Source organism: Syngnathus acus, chromosome 9, assembly GCF_901709675.1.
Source record: "Syngnathus acus chromosome 9, fSynAcu1.2, whole genome shotgun sequence".
NCBI classification, from domain to species: Eukaryota; Metazoa; Chordata; class Actinopteri; order Syngnathiformes; family Syngnathidae; genus Syngnathus; species Syngnathus acus.
In genome coordinates this window covers 9,511,928-9,526,064 of record NC_051094.1, presented here as the reverse complement: position 1 = coordinate 9,526,064, position 14,137 = coordinate 9,511,928, and the positions used below count along the sequence as shown (strand labels likewise).

Here is a 14,137-nt window from a genome sequence, read left to right as displayed (position 1 = left end):
GCAATACTGAATACTTTATCTTTGCATTTTATTGCTACCCCTATTGAATGTTTGATGTCCTGCAATTATTTGCCCGAACAAATAAAACAAACTCATTTACATTTTGCATAATGTTTACCCACTGTCTGTGTTATGCATTTCAGCACCATTTGAATCATTTCATTATTATCGTAAAAGTAGCTTGTACTGTATGTAACAGAAGACATTATGACTGGACTCAAACTGTCTTCTGTGATGGCTAGTGTGTGAGAAGCCACAAACAATTGGTATCGATCATTTCAAGGAGCTGTTCTTTTGTTCTTATGGCAACAAAATAACGTACCTCTGATTGCACCCGATGTGAAAGTACGTATTGATCCACAGAAATATTAAACATTTTTTTATTTTATAACAAAAGGGTGTAACAACAGCTATACACAATATAAACATGAACCAGCAGTTGTAAGAACATTGACATGTACGAATTTCTGGCCTGTGTGGACATAGCAAGTTTTACCAAATATATCTAAAGAGTGAACCCACACTGTTCTTCTTAAATACTGTACATAACTATAACAAGTGTCTCTTCAGGAATCCTCTATTACAGTGCGAGAGGAATTATTCCATGCCTGCCGGATTTGCCTCCAGGGAGTCCCAAGAACCGCAGCAGCGATGAAAAAGAAGACCAAGATCAGGCCTTTAGCCAAAGCCTGAGAATGTGGCTCACCTAAAAGAAAAACAAAAGTGTACCGTATTTTTGGTTATCTTAAGTAACAAAAAGATAATTTTTTTAGTCTTACCAGAGTAATATTTGGTCAAGGGGAAGGCGAGCTGAGGCCAGCATACATCATTCTTGTCACAATCATACTCTGTGAAATTTATTTGGAACCTGAAAAACACAAAGTGTAATATACAGTATTCCAGTTCAACTCAACCGAAAGCAGTGGTTCTTAACGTTATTTGAGGCACTCAACCATGCAAATTATATACATGCATTCCCCCCAAACCTTTCATAATGAAGAATAACAATACATTGTGCAAAAACAAAGTAATTGTAATATTACATCTGTGCAAAAAGAAACCATATATCAGCTGCACCCGCAACGAAGTATGCCTGAATCCAAAGAGAATAAAAAAGTGAAATTATTGTAGTGCTAACTGGAAACAAATACTGACATGATCTAAATAGTTTGGTATGAAATTACCTTTTGAAATTTTTAATTTTTGAAAATTCCCTCTGTGACAAGAAAAACTTTGAACAATTTTAGCTAAAAATTGTGCTCATATGAATACTGAACAGGATGGCGGACAATATAATCTGGCCTATAGCATTTTGAAATAAATTGCTGAAACTAGCATCAGCATTTGTCCGGCGGGTTTTGACATTATAATTACCTGGTTTTTGGAGGTCCGGTACGGACAGGAATGTCGATAAAGGTAACTGACGAGGTCACTTCAAACATCTCTGCCTCTGCAGGATCTGCACATGGGGCGAAATCACCTCCTCCGCAATCTAATGTCCAGGTGGACAGTGTGGACCTAAAGATGGTCAAAAACAAGAAGAAAGTCTCGAGCTATATTTATAGTCTACAGCATGAACTGAATTTCTATACTCACTGCACTTGTACAGCTTGGATCATCCTTTGAGCATTTCCTTCAGTCGTTTCATTAACTAAACTCCAAATGTTGATGTGGATATGGGATGGAATTCCACTGCAAGAACCTTCTCCATCTCCCTTCGAAGTGCTTGAGTTTCCATCTAAAATTCAGTTGACACGACAGTAATGCGCAAACGTAGTTCATTTCATGAGCTCATGTGGTCATCCACAGATCTAACGGGCTTGTTCTTCCTGTGTACTCACAACTTATTTTGATCCAGTCTGCTTCTGTTTCAGAATCCGGGTTTCCACTTTTTGCAGCATATGTGGCTGTGATCAAGTTTGCCTGCATAGAACCAACAGTGTCCCTGAAAGACATTTTACGTCGTCTGAGCACATGCCCTACGTATTTTTGTACTTAATTCATGTAGAGAATCTCACCTCAGGAGCTCACACTGAGTCAGGTTTTGTAGGCTGACAAGTAAAAGACATCCTGATGTTGAATTCAATGCAAATAGAACTGGTTGTTTCTCAGCAGTGGAACACAGCCCATCCCGCACTTTACAGCACAACAAAGAGTTGGTTCTTTGTCAATCCATTTTAATACAAAAAATGCTATCGTTCAATTGTTGACTATATAGATGATCAGCCAACCAATTGTGATCGCATCACCTGGTTTCCAGAGATTGAGTGATGTCCTCTGCACAGAGAAAGTATTATTTTCTGTCCTCTTAATCCCAGCAATGACGGGCTTTCCCACTTGGTAACCTGTCACATGCTGGTGCGTTAACAACTTGACAGAAACAAATGTCTCAGCGGTTCCCTGGATAAAGTGCTCTCACCTGGATTCCCCGAGTTAGAGTCTCCCACATAATCTCTTGTCAGGAAAACAGCAGAATACCTTGTCGTTAACTTCACTGCAAAGAGAAACTGATTAGGAAACAAAGTGCCCTCATAGAATGAAGCTTCAAATTTGTTCCATGAAGCAGTTGTATTTTTTGGCTCCTCTAGATGGCACTGTCGGTTTAAATAAGGGAGTTTTAAGAAATGACAAGTCAGTGTGCGTTATGCTCTATGTTGAACAGAGAGTGCCCTTTAGGAATAAAAAAGACAAGTGGTTCATGAGGCAAATTGAAGCTTAATTTTCCATCATCACTAAAATATAAGGATTAGATAGAATTGTGTTATGAGCATGTACCGCGTCCATTTAAAACGACTGTCCCGACAGAGCGTATCACGGTGATATTTGTGATGAGATTCCCTTTCCAGTAGAATGTGTAATCCAAAGCCAAGGTCACATTCTTACAAACCAGGCCTCCATCTTCAGGAAAATAAATCAATTAATCACAGAGGACACAAATCAATTTAGCGACGGTACGACGTAATATGTACCTGGAGTAATGTCTGCATTTGACAAGAAATTACTCAAATCCCCGATCGATTCGTCTCTGACTTCTACTGTGACATCACCTACAGTAAAGAGAAATTATTTAGTCAAACCATAATATTTACAGGCAATGTTACAGTTTTCCGAGATCTACTACAAACCTCCTTGTCCATTGTTCACTTGAACCCTCAAATCTGACGGACGTGTTTGTAAAGGGAAATCAGTTGGACATGAATCCAGCAGGTTCAAACATTTGAAACTAAAATTCTCCAAAAAGGCAACAGGAGCATTGGAAACACAGTGTCCAATTGCCATCTGTGTGCAAAACACAGCAAAGGTTTTGGTCAACTTTGGCAACACAAGCACAAAAAAATAATCGTAACTAATATAACAGACATTACTAACCTGGGGAATAGTGAACAACTGATCATCCATAGTAAAAATGGGATTTCCTTGTTTGTAGATATTAAAAACTGGTGCAGACAAAACAGGCATTTGAAAGGAGGGGCGAGGCTTTGGCGTTCTAAACAAATTAAATGACAAAACCAGATTTTTATAACAAATAACATGATGAGATATTAAAAACAATGACTGAATAATTTTCCCACATTTTGTCTCCATTATAGAAGAGCCCCAGGTATGGGTTGTTTTCGGGTGGGGAGATGACACACAGAAATGGAAACCAGTCTGGGGAGTCCTCTCTCTGTGCAGAGCATTGATAATCTGGAACTGGAGGGAGCTGTCCACCAAAGGGTCCTGGGAAACAGTGCAACTCAAACAGCTTCAACTCCTCAGGTGAACAGTCCTGTTGAAATAAAAGTAAACATAGAAGATGATAAATAGAGAAGCAAATCAGTATTATATCAGCCTTTTTTGTACCTTGTCACAACAACAGCGGATATCACATGTCTGAGGAGTGAGGTCACATGGACAGGAGCCCAGAGGTTCGTACACTTGGTTTGGGATGATCGTTTGATTGGCTACAATGGAAGGGAGATTGACATTTAACGAAAATGATGACTCTCGTGATATGTAGAGCTTAGCAGATTCATTATAATTACCAGATCCAGGATTAGCAGAAATCAAGTGAGCATGAATCTTGACTTGGATCAGCAATGAGGCCTTAACTGTGTTGCCCACACAGGCAGATAACTGCAGCGTCTCCAGGACACACAGCGGCTTTGGGCAGCAGTCTGTTTCGTTGTCACCGCACAAATGCAGACTTTTATTCAGCTTCATATTAACCTGGAGTGCATTCTGTGGATTCACAAATCAAACAGGAGGGTCATTGTACATCAAAGTTTTTTAAAATCATTCAATTTCAGCTTGCGTGTAGTGACAATATATTACAATTCAGGAATTACCATTCCAACAACTTCCGTTGTCACATTCCACAATGTTTCCTCAGCTGCACACGACGGAGGATCAATACTTCCTGTCAATAGACATATAAAAGTGATCAAGTGTTTCCCCCTATTTAGAAACTGTTATATCTAAGGAGTTGTTGTTCGTACCTGTTAATTTGGATGGAAATACAGTGCGCACGTTCAGAGAGATGTCTTTTATATTGCCCAGTAAATATGCCTTGATTCTTGGTCCAGTGGCAATCATAGACGATGGTTGGAAAACTGATGACAATGGCATGTATTTTAATAACTAGACTTTTAAAACATTAAACTGCCGTGTTCATATGTACAAACTGAACTTAGATATGTCATTACTTACCAAGATCTTTGCTATCCGCCCAACAAAACAGTAGGAAAGCTAGGAGAGCCACCACCTTGGCCATTGTATCCAAAATAGCTTGCGAAGACATAAATTTAAGAGTTTACTCCTATAGTCATCGAACACATAGACTATGGTGTCCGCAAACGGACTAAGATTGAATATTAAAGCTACTTTTGAGTTGAGCGTCGCTCTGCGCTGTTACTTAGCGACAGAAGACTGGAATGAACGTGACGTAATTTGTAAGCGACTTTTGTATGATAGCACGATGCTAAGGCAATTTGTGTTGTTGCAAAACAATATGTGTTGAGTTAAACATAAATAATTTTAGCGCGAATTACTACCGTGTATAGAAAATTAATAGCATCAACATTTGTCCGAGACAACAGATGTATAGATAATAATAAAGCAACCGCGCGCTCAATTATACGTACGTCCGGTTTTCAACAGTTCTTCCTGTTTCAGAGGCGCTTATGGAATAAATATCAAAAATTAGTAAGTGTATGTGAGTTTGCTTAAAACACCAATTTCCCCTCAGATAATAAAATCCTAATAATAAAAAATAATAGTTGCATGAAAAGAAGAATTATAAATAAAATAAATCAAAATACGTCGGTACTATTTTCAAGATACAATTTTTCATAAACACGTTTAATACGTCGATATTAATGTGACGCTTTTAGAATGCGTTGCGTCTCTGCATTTCATTCATAACTAACAATTGTAATTTTGTAAACGTTTTCACACGTTGTACATCTGTTATATCGTGTTTTTAAATCATTAGCTTGATCAGCAGTTTAATTCACGTTTTTAATCCACAGATTCTTGCTTAATTCGTGTTTTTAATTGCAGTCGTATTTTTGGCCCAAAAATAAAACTCAATTCACATCAATTCTTTTGTGTACGATCGGCCCGGTCACGTGGAGCCCATTTCAAGCATTGAACTGCTCAATGCGCAGACTCCAAAACAGAGTGACGTGGAGAGTCTACTAGCGTCCTCTGCTAAAACTTTCGAAACTATGTCGATATTGCAAATCAAGTTGCTTGCTGGTTGGTAGTGACCCAAACATGTAAGGGCTCGCCGAATGAAGTTGTTCTTTTAAACGAAGTTATCTTCCTCCAGTATTAACAAAGGCGTATCATGATCTAGCCTTTAGCTGATATAACGGCAGAGAGAACCTGTGTATGGATAACGTCAAGTAAGTCAAGTGTATTTGTACCACAGGATTTCAAATATGACACTGGATGAACAGGACGCAAATTGCGGGACCTTTGCTGGAATTGAATGAACGGTAACTGTTGCCGACCTGTTTGTTAGCTTGCTAACAATTGCTACTATCAGAAGAGGGGATCAGCAAGCTGTCAAAATGAGCTCTCTGCTGCGGGGTGAAGAAATGTGTTTGGCCCAACTGTTCCTTCAGTCTGGATCAGCATACGACTGCATCGGTGATCTTGGAGAACTGGGCATTGTCGAGTTCAGAGATGTAAGTCCCGAAACTATTTAGATTGTGTTCAAGAAAAATGTATATATGATCTCCTTTTTGTTGCCGTTCTTTGCATCTGTTTCCAAATTAAAATATGAAAGGAAAAGCATCATGTTTGATTGCATTCTGTTGATGTTTGTGTGTCTCCTGTTGCAGCTTAATCCCAGTGTTAATGCATTTCAACGAAAATACGTCAATGAAATCAAAAGATGTGAAGAGATGGAGAGGATCCTTGGTAAGTATTTATTGATCTGTGATACAAATTATTTCTGTTCTTTTAGAGGAAGCCAATGTGATCGTAATGCGATCTCTGTTTTTATGTGATGAATCGTTTAAATTAAAAGCATGAAGGCCGTGATTTGTCTTTCAAAGCCTGGAGAAAGCCCTTGTATAGTAGTAATACAACAAAGAACAGAGCGTCTTCTCATTCAGTTCAATTGAAAGTCAATGACTGCTGTCATGAAAAATGCCATCCTGTGTTTGTTGAGTTGAATGTGATGACTTTCACTATATTGAACTCTTTTACGCAGCCGAGAAGCGTAGAAAATGACGCAACACTTGTGTGACTGTTTGTCACTTGTGTGGCTGGCCATAACATTTTGCTTAAATGCACAATACAGGATTTTGCTTAAATACACAATAGCACAATATAGGATTTAAAATGTCCCATGTACTGTCAACAGGCTATTTGTTGAGAGAAATCAAGAAAGCTGATATTTCATTGCCAGACGACGATGTTAATCCAGTGGCTCCTCTACCGAAACACGTGATGGGTATAATGGTATGTTAATAGCCTTTATGTTACACGTTTCTTTTCCTGGTCAACATCACATTGGTTGTATGTGTTCTTCCAGGAGCAACTGCAGAGGCTGGAAGTTGAGCTCGGCGAGGTCATGAGGAATAAAGAGAGATTACAAAAGAACCTGTTGGAGCTCACAGAGTACACACACATGCTGCGTATCACCTGCAACTTTGTTCAGAGAAGCATTGATGTAAGTGGGGTCATACTGTAGTACTAGTTGGAATTGTGCATATGTCCTTTCTCATTTTTTATGCAACACTGGAATGCAGTACAGTACAGACTATTCCAATCTGCTGTTTTCTAAATTTTACTCCCATACATTGATGATGTATTATTTTCCCTCCAGAGAGAGCCATCGCAAGCCTCTTATGAGGAGTTTCCTTTCCTAGAAAAAGACACAGTGATGGATTACAGCAGTATGCAGAGGCTCGGAGCCAAACTGGGGTAAAATGACTTTGCTTGTATTATCATACCTCTTATATAAGCGGTTAGGCAGGTTTGAGTTACTGTATGAATGTTGGAACACACAAACATGGTCATGGAAATAATGGGAGTGATCCAAACTGGAATATGGAGATATATAATATAATATATAGGATATAATATATATAGGAATATGGCTGTTTATGAATCTTGTTTTCATTCTCGCAGTTTTATCTCTGGGCTCATCCAGAGGGCAAAGATCGAGGCCTTTGAGCGCATGCTGTGGAGAGTATGTAAAGGCTTCACCATTCTCAGCTATGCCGAAGTCGAGGAGTATCTCGAAGATCCTGACACCGTAGGTTTTCCAGTTGGCTCTTGTTAGCTGCATAACCTGCACGTTTTAATTAGAAAAAAAATCTAAAGGTATTAGTGCTACTCCAGGACTTTCCCACATTCCTAAAACATGCACATTAGGTTCATTGAAGATTCTGAATTGTCCGTTGGTGTGAATATGAGAGTGAACGGAGTCTTTCTTTTTCATGGTACGGTGTTAACATTCTTAATGAAGCCTTTTTGCTTTTTCACAGGGTGAGCCCATCAGAAGTGTGGTGTTCCTAATCTCCTACTGGGGAGAACAAATTGGCCAGAAAGTGAAGAAGATCTGTGACTGGTAAAATGACACGTTTTGCTGTCGAAAAGAAAGATCTTCCTCCAAGTCATACCTGTTTTCTTTCTGCTCTAGCTACCACTGTCATGTGTATCCGTATCCCAGTAGCAATGAGGAGCGGAACGATGTTGTGCAAGGACTAAGTACTCGCATTCAGGACCTGAACACTGTATGTCCTCAGTTTTTTTCTGTGTCATAATGCAAATTCTGTTTGGTTGTCATTGATTAAGGTATTTCTTGTAAATGCATTATTTTGTTTGTCATCTTGTTCAAATGTAATATGCAGAAGTTAAATATCTCTTAACGTGCTTGCTTCTGAGAAAAAAAAGTCAGGAGGCACAGTTAACAGCATACAGTAGATGCACTGAAAATGTTGAACATGAAAAAGTACTCAGGCCACATTCCAAGCAATTTTAAAACATTTTAAAAACATCTAACTAGATCATCTCCTTCAAATTCAAGATAACTTGAAATTAATTTTCAAGAAATGGAGAGCCTATTTTAAATTTAAAAAAATAAAGATCTATTCTATCTAGACCATGTGCGTATTTAGAAAATGCATGAGTAAATATCGCATCACTACAATCCGGTACAGACATAAAAGTAGCCACAAAGAGTCTCTTTGAAACGATTAACCAATTTCCTCCAAGTTAGCGAGCCGGGAAAGTTTCTCTGGACGGGTCACTGCTTTGTAAATCAATTGCTAGCTTTAAGAACTGCAACTAAAAAATCCAATTGCTTTGCACATGACCAGCATGAGATCCTGGCTAGCTTTTTTTTCCTCAAAATGTTGTACACCTACTTGAACTCTATCCCTTCTGAATGGTTTTGTTTTAGCTCAAGCTTGTAAAGTAGTTGGAAATATCAACATTGTGTTTATATCGCCATCATAAAAATATAAACAACCTGTAGTGGGCCTTTTGCTGGTAATTTTCTGAAACTATATTCTCAAAGTCTGTCTTGTTGCTGTTTGCAGGTACTTCATAGAACGGAAGATTACCTGAAGCAGGTCCTGATCAAGGCCTCCGAATCGGTCTACACTTGGGTGGTGCAGGTCAAGAAGATGAAAGCCATCTACTACATTCTCAATCGGTGTAGTTTTGATGTCACCAACAAGTGTCTTATTGCTGAAGTCTGGTGTCCTGTTGATCAGCTTCCCACCCTAAGACGAGCACTCGAGGAAGGATCGGTAAAGAAACTCATCAACAATTATAGACTTCATTTCTCCGTTTTTAGTGGAACTAGGAAGATTTATACAGTTCAGTTTCTTTTTTTTTTTTTATATATCATTTTCAAACTTAATTTTGTTCCAACTGATGGACGCAATGTCGCCACTATTACCAATGTCGTTACTCCCATCACTGTTCGCTTTAAGATTGGTTACATGTATTGTACATATTTTGTTTGACAGAGGAAAAGTGGATCAACAGTTCCTTCCTTTGTCAATCGCATACCCACCAATGACACTCCCCCTACTTTGATAAGGTGCAACAAATTCACTGTTGGCTTCCAGAACATTGTGGATGCCTATGGAGTGGGCACATACAGAGAGGTCAATCCTGGTAAGTGACAAAATATTTATTTACCATGTTTATGGAATCCTTGTATGATAAAAATATACTGCGCTAAAGTTTTGGAGGTAATTACACCACATTGCTGTTCTTCCCCTAATTGTTTCCCATTCGTTATTGTAGCTCCTTTCACAATCATTACATTCCCCTTCCTGTTTGCTGTGATGTTTGGAGACATGGGTCATGGTCTTCTTATGGCTGCTTTTGCTTTTTGGATGGTGTTGTGTGAGAACAACCGCAAACTTAAGAACACCAGAAATGAGGTAAATAAATTTCTTTTCACCCCAAAGTGTAACTGTATGCTGATGAGGCTGACGTGTAACTGGGTGATTTGGTGTGCACATGCAGATCTGGAACACCTTTTTTGAGGGTCGATACATCATCCTAATGATGGGCCTCTTCTCCGTTTATACCGGCCTGATATACAATGATTGCTTCTCTAAATCCATTAATATCTTTGGTTCTGGATGGAGCGTCAAAGCCATGTTTACAGCTAATGCGTGGAAGTAAGTGATCACAAAGACAATGAACAAAAGCTTCTACGATCTGCTGGAGTCAAATATTTTGCTTTCAACTCACAATGGTTTTTGTTTAATCTTCTCCAAATAGTGCTCAGGACGTCAACAGGAATGGCTTCCTTACTTTGGATCCAAATGTAACCGGAGTGTTCAGAGGCCCCTACCCTCTTGGAATTGACCCAGTAAGTGGACAGTACTGAAGTCTCGCCACACTTAATAAAACAATAAAGTAACATCTCAGGGTGTTAAATGATTTCGTATCCATCCGTGAAACCTTGGTGCATCTTTGTAACTTGATGGCATTTCATATTTTCACCAGATTTGGAACCTGGCTTCAAACCGTCTTACGTTTCTGAACTCCTACAAGATGAAAATGTCAATAATATTGGGCATCATTCACATGAGCTTTGGGGTGATCCTCAGCACGTTTAATCACTTGTAAGTTTTTTTCCTATCTAAAGTTGACATTAGATGATGAAACTATAGGAATTAATTGTTTTTGTTTATTGATGAAAACAGGCACTTCAGGAGGAAGCACAATTTGTACTTGCTTTTTCTTCCTGAAATCTTGTTCCTGCTGTGCCTCTTTGGCTACCTGGTGTTCATGATACTCTACAAGTGGCTTTTCTTCTCTGCCAAGAACTCCAGACATGCTCCTAGCATTCTCATTCACTTCATAAACATGTTCCTCATGCAAGGTGACTCAATGCAGCCCCTCTACCCTGGACAGGTGAGGAACAAAAGTCTCCCCCTTTCTACCAACAAATGTTACTGATACTGCTGACACTAAAGTCAGTCTTTATAAAAGTCCGTATGACTCTTGAATGGTTCTTAAACTACAGTAAATAAAAATAGTCGTCTGTTATAATTAGTCATTATTGTTGTGTCCAAATTATTTAAAATAATTTTGCTATTCTCCAATTTTAGTTAGTAAGTACGTGAAATTGATTTGTGAAAATAAAAATATTTATAAATGAAGCGAAATGTTTTTTCGTGTTGTTTCCAGAGCGGCTTGCAGATATTTCTGTTAGTCATCGCTTTGCTGTCAGTGCCTGTCCTATTCCTAGGAAAACCACTTTACCTCTATTGGCTCCACAATGGAAGTCATCGGCTTAGATTGTACAGGGTGAGTAAAGTGCTTCTTTGACAGTCCAAATATCTCAAAGTATATTTAAGCAAATCTGAGTTGGTGACCTCTTCTTTCTTAGGGCTATGAGCGTGTGCGTCGTAGCAGTGAAGAGGAGCTCTTCTTGTTAGGAACTCATGACATGGAGGAAGGCAACAGTCACAGTGAGCTGTCCTCAAGCGGGGAGCAGCACACAGAGAAGGTCAGCCACTCAGCATTGTCAGTTTATCGTACGTTAATCAAATATTGGCTCAACCAATAAGCTACAATTTGTTGTTGTCAAAACAGTTTGACTTTGCTGATGAGTTCCTGCACCAGGCCATCCACAGTATTGAGTACTGCTTGGGCTGCATTTCCAATACAGCCTCTTACCTCAGGCTCTGGGCTCTGAGTCTAGCACATGCCCGTAAGTATGAAAACTTGTAGACCAGCCACAGCCAGTGCAGGTTACCCATCACTCCTTGATGTGCCTTGGTTTCTTTTTTTTTTCTTTTCTTTCATTAAGAGTGACGTACTAACAATTTTAGCACTGTCTGTATGTTTATTTGTTATCCAAGATCAATTTGAATTGAACATTGCTAATTGTTTAACTCAATTACAAAGCCTGTAATTATATATATATATTTCATTGAATCCCACAAGTATAGTCATTGCACATTGTCATACTTTGTATCATTATTTTTTTGCACACAGAGCTATCTGAGGTGCTTTGGGCCATGGTGATGCGGGTAGGACTACGAATGGAATCGACTCTTGGGGTGTTATTCTTAGTGCCGGTGTTCGGCCTGTTTGCCGTTCTCACCGTGTCCATCCTGCTGGTGATGGAAGGCCTGTCTGCTTTCCTCCATGCCCTTCGACTGCACTGGTAAGTTGCTCTCTCAAGTGCATGAAACACTCACATGAGCCTTTCTTAAATCTTTTTTAATAGATATCACATTTTTTCCTCACTCAGGGTGGAGTTTCAGAATAAATTCTACAGTGGAACTGGAGTCAAGTTTTATCCATTTTCCTTCGCTCTCCTCCCCTCCAGCTTTGAACAGGAAGGTTTACTGTGAAGTAAAGGACATACTCTTGTTGGATTTAAACAGCCAAGATGTGATTATTCCAGTGACATCATTGAATGATTTCACCCTCACCCCTCTTATCATTTTCCCAAGAGAATTGAACTTTTAAGAGGACCACAACACTGCCAATTTGTTCATTGTACTGTTGTTTTATCAGTATGCAGTATGCACAGTGGCTATTTTGTTCACTTTAGAGAACATTTATTGATTTCATTTGCAATTTCAATTTTCTTATTGTGCCAAAATGTATTGTTAGTGTCATGTATTAGAAAGCACTTCTGTAGTAGATAGTTGAAGAGGATTAAAAATAGAGAATTGATGAGCACAGAGTATGTGCAGATAAGGCTTGTTAGATTAGCTAGGATTTGTTATTTATAAAAGCGAAGCATCTTTGCATTTCCCACCCACATTTTGTATTTGGTCCACAGTACAATTTCTTTTTATTTGTATTTGTTCAGTTCATCTTTTTTTTTTTTTTCTCAGAAGCTTAGGTTTTGGAATGTTTGGTTTCCACGTACGTGGTAGAAAGCAAGCCTTCATTAGAAGTTCAGCCTTTTATTGCACTGCTTGCCTTAATACAACCAAATAACACCATAGAAGCCTTTACTTAGACTTGTCTTCTTATTTTCTGATACCAAAACGCGACATACGATGTGATATATATGTATAAATAGATTTTTTGTTTGTAAATGAAAAATGTAAATCTGAACGATGTAAAATGATGTGTTGATACTTTTACAGGATTTTTAATTTATTCACATTTAAAAATGCTTCCCAATTAAAGATAATGCACAGTTGATTTTTTTTTTTTACTGAATAGATTCATATTGTCGTCTTAGTATTGTCCAATTACTGCACAATCTAGCATTCTATGCAGGGATAAGTGAATTTTATTACAGCTTCAATGAGTGGTTAACAGTCATGGCACAGCACTTTATCAAACGTGATTATAGAATCATTATTCAGTGAAGTATGGCATTTGCAGTACAGTGTGTTAAAAAGTAGGTTATTACAACTGACCTCTGCAAATCCGGAGGGCTACATTTGTTTATTTACACTTATTTGCTGTCCCACGTTCTCTGGCATTTACCAGTTGTATAAGACAAATGTTGTTATAGTCATTAATCCCATGTTTATTTTGCCATTTGTGTTAATGTTAGTATAAACACTCCAACCTTCTCAAAATTCGTGTAAAACTGTCACTTTTACATAATGTTCGATAATATAAAATGTTTGGAGAATGCTGAACTAATTTAGATAATTTGTTTAGGAGGATTTAATAAAGTTATTTTTGCACCTATTATAAGATCATTTTGCTATTTTTAATTTGGCAACAGTATGACTCTGCGTATGGATAAATAATTATTTGTCTCAATCAATCAAGTATATTAAGTGTCATTGAAGTTTAAACAAATAACAACACATATGTCGGGAGAAGGCACCGAGCAAAATATCTGTCATCAGGTACACGAGTGACTTTGGGAGTCACACAAATCATTTGATTACAATGATTGCCTCAAAAGTTTGCCCAATAAAATATCAATTTAGGGGTCCAGTCCAGCACCACATCATTTTGATCCAGACAGTTTCCTTTGTTTTTTCTTTTAGTTATCTGATTCGACCACACAAAAACACTTATTTCTAATATTAGTGTCCATTTTTTTCAGATTTTTTAATGCACCGATCTGAACATTTCTTTATTATTAGACGTGCCATTGCAGTGAGCGTTTAATTATTATTTGTCAGTGAGTATTCAATGCAGGTGTCATTGCATTCTCATGAGTTTTTGCGAA

The 14,137-nt window shown here is 38.3% G+C and overlaps 2 protein-coding genes across 3 annotated transcripts; one reads left to right on the top strand and one right to left on the bottom strand.

Annotated features, from left to right (window-relative positions):
- Positions 1-363: 363 nt before the first annotated feature.
- Positions 364-5,094, bottom strand: tctn2 (tectonic family member 2). Its single transcript, XM_037259651.1, has 18 exons — positions 4,690-5,094; positions 4,479-4,592; positions 4,329-4,399; positions 4,026-4,221; positions 3,844-3,944; positions 3,573-3,769; positions 3,370-3,487; positions 3,126-3,279; positions 2,970-3,047; positions 2,776-2,898; positions 2,420-2,494; positions 2,250-2,345; positions 2,019-2,136; positions 1,842-1,945; positions 1,597-1,738; positions 1,375-1,518; positions 780-868; positions 364-706 (listed from the first exon to the last, which is right to left on the bottom strand). Exons 1-18 carry the CDS (start codon positions 4,778-4,780, stop codon positions 567-569), a joined length of 2,151 nt encoding a protein of 716 aa, XP_037115546.1. The 5' UTR covers positions 4,781-5,094; the 3' UTR covers positions 364-566.
- Positions 5,095-5,641: 547 nt separating this feature from the next.
- atp6v0a2b (ATPase H+ transporting V0 subunit a2b) lies at positions 5,642-13,647 on the top strand. 2 transcript variants are annotated; one of them, XM_037259283.1, is made up of 21 exons: positions 5,642-5,759; positions 5,915-6,173; positions 6,330-6,408; positions 6,857-6,954; positions 7,028-7,165; positions 7,322-7,419; positions 7,627-7,753; positions 7,986-8,068; positions 8,141-8,234; positions 9,042-9,254; positions 9,477-9,627; positions 9,760-9,899; positions 9,985-10,142; positions 10,246-10,336; positions 10,474-10,592; positions 10,674-10,884; positions 11,161-11,280; positions 11,363-11,482; positions 11,569-11,686; positions 11,974-12,145; positions 12,233-13,647. In XM_037259283.1, the coding sequence occupies exons 2-21, from the start codon at positions 6,057-6,059 to the stop codon at positions 12,333-12,335; spliced, it is 2,550 nt and encodes an 849-aa protein (XP_037115178.1). In that variant the 5' UTR covers positions 5,642-5,759; positions 5,915-6,056; the 3' UTR covers positions 12,336-13,647. The 2 variants fall into 2 exon arrangements, with proteins under 2 accessions (XP_037115178.1, XP_037115177.1); XM_037259282.1 differs by having other exon boundaries at positions 5,642-5,888; positions 6,032-6,173.
- Positions 13,648-14,137: the final 490 nt, after the last annotated feature.